Below are 12500 nucleotides of genomic sequence, written 5' to 3' on the forward strand. Positions count from 1 at the left end.
CTGTCCAGCTGTGGGTGGTGTTTCTTTTCTTTCTTTTTTTTTTTTTTTTTTTTTAACTAGATTTTCTAGCAGAAAAAAAAAAATTAGAATTCGATTATTTATCATTCATATTAAAGCAATAGCGCCTCCTGCTGAAGAGACTGCTGTTAGATGTCTGGTCAAGTAAAAAGCTCTGCGTGAAATTATCTTTTGGTGGAATTTTTGTACCTTATTTATTACTACTACTAATAATGATTTTAAAAAGTCACATCGCTAAACCCAAACTGTTTTGTTTGTTGTTTGTTTTTGGTTTTGTTTTTCTTTAAAAGCTTGTACATTATCCTTTTTGTATGTGCTCTTTTTTTATAATAAAACTTGAAAATTTCCAAAAAAAAAAAACAAAAAACCAGTCTACTGTCAGTAATTACACAGTGGGGTCCAAAAGTGTGAGACCACGTTGAAAATCTGAGATTCAAAAAATTAAATAAACAGAAGGGTTTAGTATTTTTGAAATTTTAAAACGAAGAAAATAAATACTCGGGATTCTGCGCTATTTCTAGATCCCCATTTATGCAAATTAGAAGCATTTTCCTTAGTGGTCTCAGATTTTTGGACCCAGGGGATGTCCAGATGAGACACTCGAGTCCCTAAAATTATCCGTACAAACACACTGAGCACGTGATCCCGTCCATCTACAGCTTCCCGGGGGTTCTGACAACCGCTACGTGAGAGTGGCTCAATTACCCAGTCCGTTTATTGTGAAAGAACAAAGGGTCCATTATTCGAAGGGTAAACCAACTCCAGCCCTAGACTGCTAGCAGTATGTAGCCAGAGACATGCTAGTAGGTCCCATGGCATGGAATGTGTTGAGCCCAGTGGGGAGAATGAAGGGTGAACGGGGAGAAAAATTTACTCCAGTCCTGTACTACTACTATCAGTACTGAAAATACGTGGCATAGTTACAGGAGATCCACTCAGCCATGCATATGGAATGTAGTCATAGGGCTGCCGGTCAGCTCGATGGCATAAGATGGAGGATATAGCCCTTGAAGAGAGTACTGCTTACTCCGTTTGAAGATAACTGGTAAACAGCACGGTGATTCACAGCTAATGAGGCTATTGCTCAGGGAAACATAATGGGTTAAACCTCACTCAAAGCTACAGGGTGTCTTTGAGTTCCATAGCATTTCACAAGAAAAACACTTGTAATGTTTAAAAAAAAATAAATAAAAATACACTCACTGTCGCAGAAAAGATTAGAGGAGGCTATCGTTAACCTTGAAGGACTTGCTAGCTGGAGCTCTGACTGCAGTAACAAGCTGATAAGCCGATAGTTTCGTATGGTGTGAGTCCGGTCTGACGTGTAAAAGAATAGGAAAGATGGTTGTATGACAGCGGTATTTATTGCGAATAATGCATCACTTTATGACCTTGCTGACATACGCACACACACAAACACGCAAGAAGGTATCCAGGTGAAATACAAAGACTGTTCTTTAATATAACCTTTTTATATATACTCACTACTGCGCTATGTTATTAAACTACTGCACAAAGACAAACAAAAACTTCCAAATGTAGGTATGCTATATGTCCGAAATCTTGTGGACACTAATGATCACACCCATATATGGGCGTTCCCCAAACTGTTGCCACAAACGTGGAAACACACAGTTGTTTAGGATGCCTTTGAACGGTATGCTGCAGCGTTACAATTTCCCTGACCAGTGCCTGTGGCTGAATAGGCAAATCCCCACGATGGAATGGGATCGTGAATGGCATGTTCAAAAAGCATATATGGTGTGATGTTGAGGCGTCCACAAACTTCTGGCCATGTAGTGTATTTATAGATCCAGAAACATGAAATGTACACACATAGTTACATACTCTATTGTTGTATCTGTTCAACATGTTGTGTGTATTTATGTTCTGTCGTGGCCTGGCATACTGTCATACTCCTCTACGATCACGCCCCTAATCACAGATTGAGGACTGAATTTTTGAAAAAACGATTTGAAAATGTCGTTTATTTGTGCATACTTGTGTAAATACGTCTTAAGGCTATATTAGATATGAACATTTAAATGGAGATATTTATCCTTTTGTATTGTTTCCACTGAGAAAATTGACACCGTTCAGGTAAGTCATGGCCTTGCACACTACCAAACTATAATAGGTTTGTAACATGCTGCAGCGCCGCCCTCTTCCCTTGCCCAAATCTCTCCAGGCCATGCCCATCAGCTCTCCGTCCACTGAGGCCGAGGTGAACAGGAAGTTATAGCAGCAGGGGTTATAGCGCACGTGACGTTCTCCAGAAAAGCGTGCGCTATGAGTAGCCACAACGCCCGCTGCTCTTGCGCACAGTCCAATCAAGACGTCTGATGGGAGAGCCAGAGCTACATCCTTAGAGGCCACGTAAACTTTACGCACTACGTCCTGCGACATCAGGAAGGCAGGGCCAGAGCAGTAATCGGGGAAAGACCGGTCTGGATAGAGGTGGAAGGAGACATAGCGGGGTTTGTTATAATCTCGTTCAGGTGAAGCATTATGAATGACCCTGCCCAGGTACAGGTCGTCAGGGTGGGTACGGAGCGTAAGCAAGTAGGTGCCAAGTGCTGGAACGTTTAAAAAAACCGAATCCTCGGTCAAAACCACAAACCGGGCTTGCGGGCAGAAAAGCAGAACCCAACGCAGAGCTAGCTTGACCTGACCCCAGTGATCTCGTGACAAAGGCCCTTCGCACTGTACCACGTCGCCATAACGGACAGACTCTTCCCGCACCACCTGATGCTCTGTCTCCACGGAGGATGGGTTTAGAAAGAACAGCGTCCGTACTGCCACGTCCTGCACCAAAGTCTGATTGGCCCACGAGCTTCTGATTGCCTCTCGCTGGCTGGCATTGTCCGGGTCACTGAACACAATAGTGAGAAAAAGGAGGTCTTGGTGGTTAAAACAGGGCTTGGAGCTAATTGGGTAAATCTGTGAGGAGTTGGGCAAGGTGTCGCTCAGATCCAGCTTGCGTGCACGCTCACGGAGCTCAAGTACAGCACGGTCGGTATAAGCGGCTGGAGAAGACTGGAGCAGGAACTCTTCCACGATGTCACCACCAAACAACAGCGCGTGGAACAGCACGACATTACAGAGCAGGAAACACCACTGATGGGTGTGCAGCCTGAACACACAGACCTGAGGGGGCAGAGATCAGTTATTTATGCATTCGTTCAGACATTCTTTATCGTTCATAAAAAGAGAACTAAAAGTCTGAGAACTAAAACTGACTGAGAGATCAAGAGGTAAGAGAGAAAAGCCACGTTTGCTTACAAATCAGAACCTCAAAACATGAGAAAGAGAAGAAAATCTGAAAAATTGGGCATTGTATTGTTCGTAATGTATTCTGCTACAATATATAAACAGGAACTTATTCATAATACATTTAGAATGCTTCCTGAAAGAAAAGAAAAGAAAAGAAAAAGCTGTGCTCTGACATCACTGTACACGTGCCACCGTATTGCACTTATAATTCATAGTACGATTCATTCTGTGAAAGGGACGGGTGTAGATCAGTGTGTAAGGCGTTGGATTACTGCTCGGAAGGTTGCGAGTTCAAATCCCAGCACCACTAAGGTGTCGCTGCTGGGCCCTTGAGCAAGGCCCCTAATCCTGGAGTTCTCATGTATAAATGAGCTCAATGTAAGTCGCTCTGGATAAGTCGCTAAATATGACGTAATTTCAATACAGACGCCGTTCCTCAGTGTTAATGATCTGCCGTTTTCGTTCTTTCTGCTGGATGGTGAATATGCTGACACGATTGTCCTCGACTCGCCAGGTATCAGTGTGAACGCACTAGGAATCAAGCTGTTTAAACAAACTGTATCGTTAATACATCTGGATGATCTATGACGTGTATAGAGAGGGAGAGAAAAAAAGATCAATACCGGTGCAGTATATGCAGTATATCACTTTGCTTTGAACTTGCTTTGACAAATTAGACGAGTAAAGCAATGAGCACCTAATACCTACTCAAGTATTCTAAACAGTGAATTAGACGAGTGTAAGAATCCATCTCACTGACTGAAGATATTGGATCGATACGCGGATGGAAGTGACGTTAACCTCACGCCAAAACAAACGGAGCACAAAGTGACACGGAACAGAACCGGACCGAACCGAGCCGGACCGAAGAGAACAGAATTTCCAAAAATTCTGAACCTTTTCACAGGGCATCTCGGACGGAATACAGATTCGTCAGTTTTGCATTCTCATTATGTATTAATTGTATTCTGTTACAGCCTGACCCCGAGAAAGGCAAAAATGAACAGGAAATACATGAGTGTTGGAAGGTGGCTCCAAAGAAAGTTCTAGAGTTAGTGAGATCAAAGGAACAAGTCTGATAAGGTTTTCCTCACCCGCATGATATCCCATGAAGAAATACTTTCTCCTGTGTCTCTGTTGCTTCGTGACCTTCTTGGGCTGTCTACCTGTTCAATAGTGCGTGTGTGTGCGTGTGTGTGTGTGCACATGTATGTGTGTGTGAGCACATACACATTCAGCATTCAGCTGAGCCCTGTTTCCATGTAAGCTAACACCAGACCGGTTACACTATACCGTTCTGGATACGGAAAGGACAGGGAGCTCCGAGTCATTAATGAATTAATGAGGGTTTAATACAGCTGCGTTGACAGCGGATCGCTCCGTGAGGCAGTTTGTCACAGTGGGACGTCATAACTTGTTTCAGAGTATCAACGTAATTTGACTTACATGCAGTGAGCTCAACATATGGCACTTATAACTCAGAGTAGGATTAGTCCTTGTAATTACAGGGTTATGAGGAACAGAAAAAAAGCTGCTTCTTCAATAAGATGGCACTGAAATGTTAACGGTTTAATTTTAACGGCATTTCACTATTTTCCCAAAGCAGCGTTGAAAATGTTTTTATTAGACATTTCACCTAATACCATAACACCTAATACCATAACACCTAATACCAAGACATCACCAGCACTGAATTTAAAAATAAAAAAAATAAAAAACTGTACACCATTCATTCGTTCATTCATTCATTCATTCATTCATTCATTCATTCATTCAGCCTCTATGTAAAATAATCAAAACAATTTTCTAAAAATTATTATTAATTACTATTTTCCACTTTATTTAAGTGTAAGATTTTGAAATCTCTCTCTCTCTCTCTCTCTCTCTCTCTCTCTCTCTCTCTCTCTCTCTCTCTCTCTCTCTCTCTTCTCTCTCACTGCAAAATGCATTTGTGAGCTAGTTGTGAAAGAATGTTTCATAATGTGAATTGTGCTGTGTCCTTCTCCACTGTCCAGACAAATCTGAAGGCTATGAGAGACGAGTAATATACGTTCAACTGGAATTGAGGGGTGAGCCATTTGAGCGCCAGTCCTGACTGAGTGTGAATGTGTTGAAGGAGAGAGAGAGAGAGAGAGAGAGAGAGAGAGAGAGAGAGAGTAATGTCACAACCTGAAGAGTTGGAACAATACAATGACAAAGTCAGTTCAGTTGATAAGTACATTGTGTGGGTGACTCAGTGAGTGTGTGTGTGTGTGTGTGTGTGTGTGTGCTGAACAGTGCCATCTGCTAAATCCAAGGTAAAAATGATTTTCAAAGTTTCCCATTTTGAAAACATTTAGCTTTGAGTCATGGTGTATAAGTGACATCTAAGATGTGTACAAAGGGTTATTATTATTATTATTATTATTATTATTATTATTATTATTATTATGTGGGGAAGAGTGTACTTTTTAAACTGCTTGCAAGCTGACTCACTGGCTTCCTATTCCCAGTATAGCTTCATTACCTCTGCTATGTAATAATGACTCAGATACCTGATTTAGTTCAGTATAAATCCAGTACAGAGCGCTTTTGTGATTCAGATCTTAAGTGAGTTTACAAGTGAGCTGAGTGTAAATGTATAAACCCACTGCATAGGGTATACTGTACACTGTAATACTGACTGTTACATTTAGAAAGAGTGAATAAAGATATAATAAAGGTGTATTATAGATATAATAAAGATATAATAGAGGTGTATTACTGATATAATGAAGGTGTATTATATAGGCTACAGAACAGGAACAGACTGCGCACTTGCTTAGGTACTTTTTCCCCCCAGACGCAGCTTATGTAATACATTGTGACTGACTGAAAGAAACAAGTCGAGGCTGTCCGCAAGATGGCGCTCTTTATCGCTAATTAACAGCACAGGTTAAACCCCATTGATTCTACTAAATAGTGTCCTAAATGTAGTTGGGTTATAGGAAGTGTAGAGCTGATCGGGATTGGGCAGTGTCTGCGCTCGTGCTTTATGATCAGAACGGGATTCCCGTTCAACGCGACTCGAGTCGTGTATTAACTACAGGCGACTGAATAAAGATCAAGGCGCCGTTTTTTTTTGTTTTTGTTTTTGTTGGTTTTTTGGACAGAACAGACTCCGTATCAAGTTAAGATGATGTAAAAGTATTTGAATCTCGCGAGGAGACGCTCTGTGCCGCGCGCGCAGCTTTCCGCGTGCGCTGACTGCGGACACGCACGGGAGCTGGAGAAACCGGCCATGCGCGGCGCGTGCTACACCAACCGCACGTTCGTGGACGACGATGGGCGCGCAGCGCGAGACGCACCGGCACCGAGGTACCGCGCGCTCCACGACCCCACTTCACCCCTCCCTCACCCCGTCTGTCACCAAGTTATTAAAAAAAAAAAAAAAGATAAAAAGAAAGAACATATTTCTGAAAACCAATGAATTTATTTATACATACATATGTGCTTTTTTCTTGCCATTAGAGAAAAACTCGGTGTGTGTGTGTGTGTGTGTGTGTGTGTGTGTTTATATCTTGAGACCAAATGTCCCCGCAATGATAAGAATATCTTACATTATTATTATTATTATTATTATTATTATTATTATTATTATTATTATTGTTGTTGTTGTTGTTGTTGTTGCTGTTTCTGTATTCCTTCTTTCTAACAGAATCTGCAGCTTTTATTTAAACACTAAAACAGCCAAAATGTTTCCTTTTGGTTACTGAGCCCAGTGATCAGGTTTAGGTGGAGGCGTAGCATTATTTACATGCATTAATAATTATGACAAGAGAAGGTCCTCACAAGGACAGTAATTGTGAGGACCTTGTGTGTAAGTATGTGACTGTCATAAATGTCACTGGAATGATGTCTGTATATTGACGGTGTTGGTATTAATGGTACAAATCCACCGATACAGTGTACAGGTAATGCGATACCATGTAAGCTTACTGGTTAAAAATGATAAACACTAAAAAAAAGAAATCTCGCAGGTTACGGAGTTTGCGTACACATCCTGGATGCTTACCTTGCAAGTTCCTGTATTTTTGCTGTCCTCGCCGCTGCAGCCTCGAAACACTTGAAATCTCTTTCCTCGTTCTCCTGATTTATTTCACGCGCACGTGACAAGTTCTGGTCCTGCAATCTTGGTTTGCTGTTTGCTAGATACACAGCCCCACTTCCAAAAAAAAAGTTGGGACGCTGTGTAAAATGGAAATGCGAACGGAATGCAGCGGTTTGCGAATCTCATAAACCACGTATGTTATTCGCAGTGGAACCTAGAAAACATATCAAATGTTTAAACGGAGTAAATTTCAAGAAGAAAAAAAAAAGAAAAAAAGGTAACTTCGAATTTGATGGCCGCAACACGTCTCAAAAAAGTTGGGACAGGGCAACAAAAGGCTGGAAAAGTAAGTGTCAGTAGAAAGAAACAGATGGAGGGTGATTGGGAACAGGTCAGTAAGATGATTACGTATAAAAATGCGTATCTTAGAGAGGCGGAGTCTTTCAGAAGTAAAGATGGGAGAGAGGTTCGCCAATCTGCGAAAAACTGCGTCGATAATTTGTGGAACCGTTTCAGAACAGTGTTCCTCGACGTAAAATTGCGAAGACTGTGAGTATCTCATCATCTACAGTACGTAACATCGTCAGAAGATTAGATGAAAATCAATGTTGCACGCCCGTGATCTTCTTTCAACTTTTTTGAGACGTTGCGGACATCGTGCTACGCAAACTTCCGCACTTGACTACGTTAGCTACTCCACTCAGCAGCCGAAACACTTGCACAAAAATGCTATTTAAAAAATCAATGATTGCGATCACAGTCGCATTGAGCGTTAACACTGAGACAGCGGGAACGGCCAACAGAAGAAAGGAGAGGTCAGAGAGAATGAGCAGGTAATGAATGACAGTCTACACCCGTGTGTTGTTAATGGCAGCACACTTACCTGCTTGTTATTCCTCGGTAAGCTGCTGATGCGCGAGAGAGACAGACGTCTGAGAACCTGAATGGAAGTTGAACTTATGACAAGCAGCTAAATTGCTTTTGTGTGTTTGTTCTCTCTTTTTCATTGCATTGAAACAGGCCGTGCTGAAATATTCCCCCCTTGTACTCCCCAGGACTCTCCTATGTCTCATTTGCCACACAACCACTTTGGGTGTCACATCATTTGGAAAAATTAGGCATATTGGTCGCAGTTGTAGAAAGTAAAATTACAGAAAGTATCTTGGTAAATGGTCTGCACTTATATAGCGCTTCTTTAATCTTAGCGGTTCTACAAAGCGCTTTACACTGGTTCTCATTCACCCATTCACACACACACACACACCAGTGGTAACAGAGCTGCCGTGCAAGGTGCTAACTTGCCATCGGGAGCAACTCGGGGTTCAGTGTCTCGCCCAAGGACTCTTCGGTATGTGGAGTCACGTGGGCCGGGAATCGAACCGCCAACCCTACGATTAGTGGACGACCCGCTCTACCACCTGATCCGCGGCCGCATACATACACAATATACATACTGGATGAGATGTAAAGTTTTGTGTTAGCATGAAAAAAATATGTTAAAAAGTATGAAAAAGTATTCAAAAATTTTTGTTAATCCAAGCCAAAAAAATTGTTCCGTTTGTATAACATGTGCACACAAAAAATTTACAGTTGATAAACGAGGCCCTTTGCATGTAGTTTACCAACTTCTCTGTTTCCCGTTCGCTCCTTCTCTCAGTCTGACTTCCGACCGCTCCCGAATGCTCAGTGGGGTTGTGCTCAACGTTCAGGGACTGAAGATGGCCACTGGTGAACCCGATGTCCCACCCCTCCAGGGCCGTGCCCGCTTCCGAGAACTGTTGCTGGGTGACCAGCCGTGCCAAAGTGAGGACAGGTACGGCATCCTCATCGTCCGATAATTCAACAATGAAATAGTCGGATGACGGGAGAGGGTAACGTACAGTTAACGGTTTTCTCTCATAGTTTGCAAGGTTCACGCATAGCTATCGGCATTAAATCGCCGTCCTTGCTGAAGGTAGTGAAGTCCCAACCAAATTAGTCTTCAGCTCCTCTTCCTTAGTGAGATAACTGTGTCTAGAATTTCTATAGGCAGCACTTTTATGTGGAGCCATAGCAGTGCAGTGCAGTTGTTCGTTTTTGTTGGCTCAAACACCATCCAAGCAGGGGTCACACTTGATTACACTTCAGTTCAAATTGGTCCAATTAAAGCCTGCGGCCACAGCGGCCCTTTCCAGATAATATTAAATGCAGAGTCCCCTGCAATAGATCATCACCTTCTTCTCTTCAACACAAACTAGACATTTGAAGCAACAGGTTACCTTTAGTTACCTTCGTCTGCCACCAAGAAATAAAAAGCTTTCTTTTTTCAGTGTTTTTTTCTGTTAAATGCCACTCAACGAGAGCTATGGCTACCACCTGGGCGGCATGACGAGGCTTGTCACTCTCACACATTTCCGAAGCGACATGGAGCTCACAGACTACATTAGCTACATATAGTTTACATACCAAATGAAGGTTGCTTCATTGCATCCCATATGCACTGTGGTGTGTTTGAGTGACTCTTGTCCTCAATAAAGAATGAAATCAACGTGAGTACTATGTGGTGTTGTCTGGGGGTGCACGCTCAGGATGTGTTATGAACGCTTATAAAGACTTTGACATATGGTCTCCATTAATACTGAATGAAATTGCCATGTCGGTCCAGAACGGGTAAATTTCTAGAGACCGTTGTGTGTGAAAATTCCGAGGAGATCAGCGGTTTCCGAAATAGTCAAACCGGACCTTCCGGTACCAACACCCATGCCCCGATCGATGCCCCGGACATCACGCTTTTCCTTCATTCTGATGTTTGACGCGAATAGTAACTGAAGATCGTACCTGTATCTGCGTGATTCTTTGCATTGCGCTGCTACCACATGACTGACTGATTAGATAACTGCAGGAACATGCAGATGTACAGGTGTTCCTAATAAAGTGGACGCTGTGTGTGTGTGTGTGTGTGTGTGTGTGTGTGTGTGTGGGCGTTTTTTCTGACAGAAATAGCCTAATGGAGACAGGCAACTTCCATCTCTGAAATGACTTATGGAAATGAAATGACACACACACTCACACACACACACACACACACACACACACACACACACCAAACCACCTCCACACACTCTCATAAACTGTTTTAGAGTGACACCGTGCCATTCTCAAGTCCAACTGTATTGATGATCATTTTTACAGAGTATGTGCCATGTTGCTGTGGCAACCAGTGTGAACCACGGAATGCATGAGGCAGAGATGGAGAAGAGGAAAGAGAGAGAATCTGTGTTTTTTTTTTTTTTTTTTTATTCTATATTTTATTCTACAGATTTTTCTCCAGGAAGTTGGAAATGATTTTTTTATTTATTTATTTATTTATTTTTTACTTTCAACTATTCAGACACTGACTCTCTGGAATGCTAGTCAGAAAGTCCTGTGACAGCTCCTGCTGTTATGATCACACACACACACACACACACACACACACACACGTGAAGCAGAGTGTGTGTATTTGTATGTGTGGGCGAGCTGTTCTGAAATCCTGCACTCCTCTGTGAGTCATTCCCTCCATAGCATTGTTACAGCAAGACATGACGGAGGTGAAGAGCGCCATGGCATCCTGGGTTAACCCTGCTGCAGTCTCGTTCGGCAGTGATGCCGGTCAGAGGTGGTGATGAGCATGATATTCCCCTCTCTCCCACTCTCGGTCTTTTTCTCTCTGCCACCCTGACTATCTCTCCGTCAGCCGACGTCCTTATTTCAATCTGGCAAAAGTCTCCTTCTTTAATTATCGCTCAGTCGTCTCGTTTGTCAACATTTCCGACGCCTCGTTATCACAGTTAATGCGCTGCATTGGAACCTTTTCGACGGAGCTGCTTTCTCACGGTACATAAAGTACATTTCACACTTCTGAACTGTCTGTCGGTGCAGTTTTTCTTAGTTTATGACACGAAGGGAATCCTTATCCAAAAAAAAAAAAAAAATACGGTGTTCTTACAACATACAGACATTCTTTCGGATATCCCGTCTTACTGGTAAAAATATTTGCTCTGCTGCTAACTAATTTCCCCGACGACAAAGAAACAGAAGGATACAGCAGAAAGAAAGGGATTGCGCGTTAGCTGAACGCTAACACGTGTACCATATTTTACTATACTACATATTTTGCGAATAATTTGGATTTCCACACAGGGAACTTCGACAGTAATTATTATAAACATTGAGGGGTTTAACTCTTTACCATCACTCTAAAAAAACAAAAACAAACCTTAATCGTATTCTCTCACAAAAATATGTGAAGACATTAAAACATATACCAATATATATATATATATATATTAAAATTTGCCTACAGAGTGATAAAAACAAATTGCTACCCAAGAACGGCGTTCAAGACCTGGCGCTCGTCTTTACCCAAAGATAAAGTTTCTTTGGGACGTTCATGACAAATTGTCATTGGAAAAACAAACAAACAAAAAAAAACACACAGCTTTTTGACCAGTTGTGAAATCAGGTGAAGAATTTTTTTTTTTTTATAAGTGCTTAAAAATATCAGTAAGAATGACCAGAACCATAATAGTTTAAAAAATCTAGAACAGCTGTAAATTCCCCAGGATGCAACGGGCATACTGCCATCCCAGTATAGTGGTGTAAGAGTTGAGCGGTGCAAAGAACAGCGAGATTCTTGGATTGGTCTCAGAATCATGTATTAGTTATTAGTCAGCTGTTTGAAAGACTTGAACTTCGAAGGGTCTTCGAACGTTATCTTGGCGCAGGGGTCTAATCTAATATCCCCCCATGCGTGTCTGCAGCATTCACCGGAAGAGACTTGATGCTTGCGATCCCTCCCAGGATTTTTACCAGGTATTAATCATGATGTGGCAACACTTTTGAAATCGGTGTACGTACTGTATTATATACTAAATGCTTTTTCTGTACGTAGAAATACTGGGTTAAAATAAAACAGTAAAAAAAACTATTGCATCCCCACTGATTAAAAGCTCAGAATATCAATCACTGTCGCTCATTTGCGATGGACTGGCCTCCAGTGTTCCCAGTATAGACTCCAGATCCACAGTGACCCTCACCAGGATAAAATGGTTACTGAAAACGAATGAATGATCGGATATATTAAAAAACAGTTGTGGAGTTGGACGTAATCAATGCTCAA

General features: G+C 42.0%; 2 protein-coding genes across 2 annotated transcripts in view; one reads left to right on the forward strand and one right to left on the reverse strand.

Annotated features, from left to right (window-relative positions):
* Window positions 1-1326: 1326 nt before the first annotated feature.
* Window positions 1327-4529, reverse strand: LOC108278559 (beta-1,3-galactosyltransferase 9). The gene is made up of 2 exons (XM_017492010.3): window positions 4386-4529; window positions 1327-3165 (listed from the first exon to the last, which is right to left on the reverse strand). Exons 1-2 carry the CDS (start codon window positions 4497-4499, stop codon window positions 2074-2076), a joined length of 1206 nt encoding a protein of 401 aa, XP_017347499.3. The 5' UTR covers window positions 4500-4529; the 3' UTR covers window positions 1327-2073.
* A 4503-nt stretch (window positions 4530-9032) lies between these two features.
* Window positions 9033-12500, forward strand: part of kcnt1a (potassium sodium-activated channel subfamily T member 1a) — a 31972-nt gene continuing 28504 nt past the window's right edge. Inside the window, exon 1 of the mRNA XM_053687971.1 lies at window positions 9033-9173. Coding sequence (XP_053543946.1) covers window positions 9040-9173 — 134 coding nt within the window. The 5' untranslated portion in view covers window positions 9033-9039. The remainder of the gene's footprint in view (window positions 9174-12500) is intronic.

The sequence above is a fragment of the Ictalurus punctatus genome, chromosome 18 (assembly GCF_001660625.3).
Source record: "Ictalurus punctatus breed USDA103 chromosome 18, Coco_2.0, whole genome shotgun sequence".
NCBI classification, from domain to species: domain Eukaryota; kingdom Metazoa; phylum Chordata; class Actinopteri; order Siluriformes; family Ictaluridae; genus Ictalurus; species Ictalurus punctatus.

Excerpts from the sequence above, each read along its gene's own strand:
- LOC108278559 (XM_017492010.3), bottom strand. The coding sequence starts at position 4,499 with ATGTGCACACACACACACGCACACACACGCACTATTGAACAGGTAGAC. Across the intron at positions 3,166-4,385 it reads CTTCATGGGATATCATGCGG|GTCTGTGTGTTCAGGCTGCA; the intron begins GTGAGGAAAACC and ends CTGCCCCCTCAG.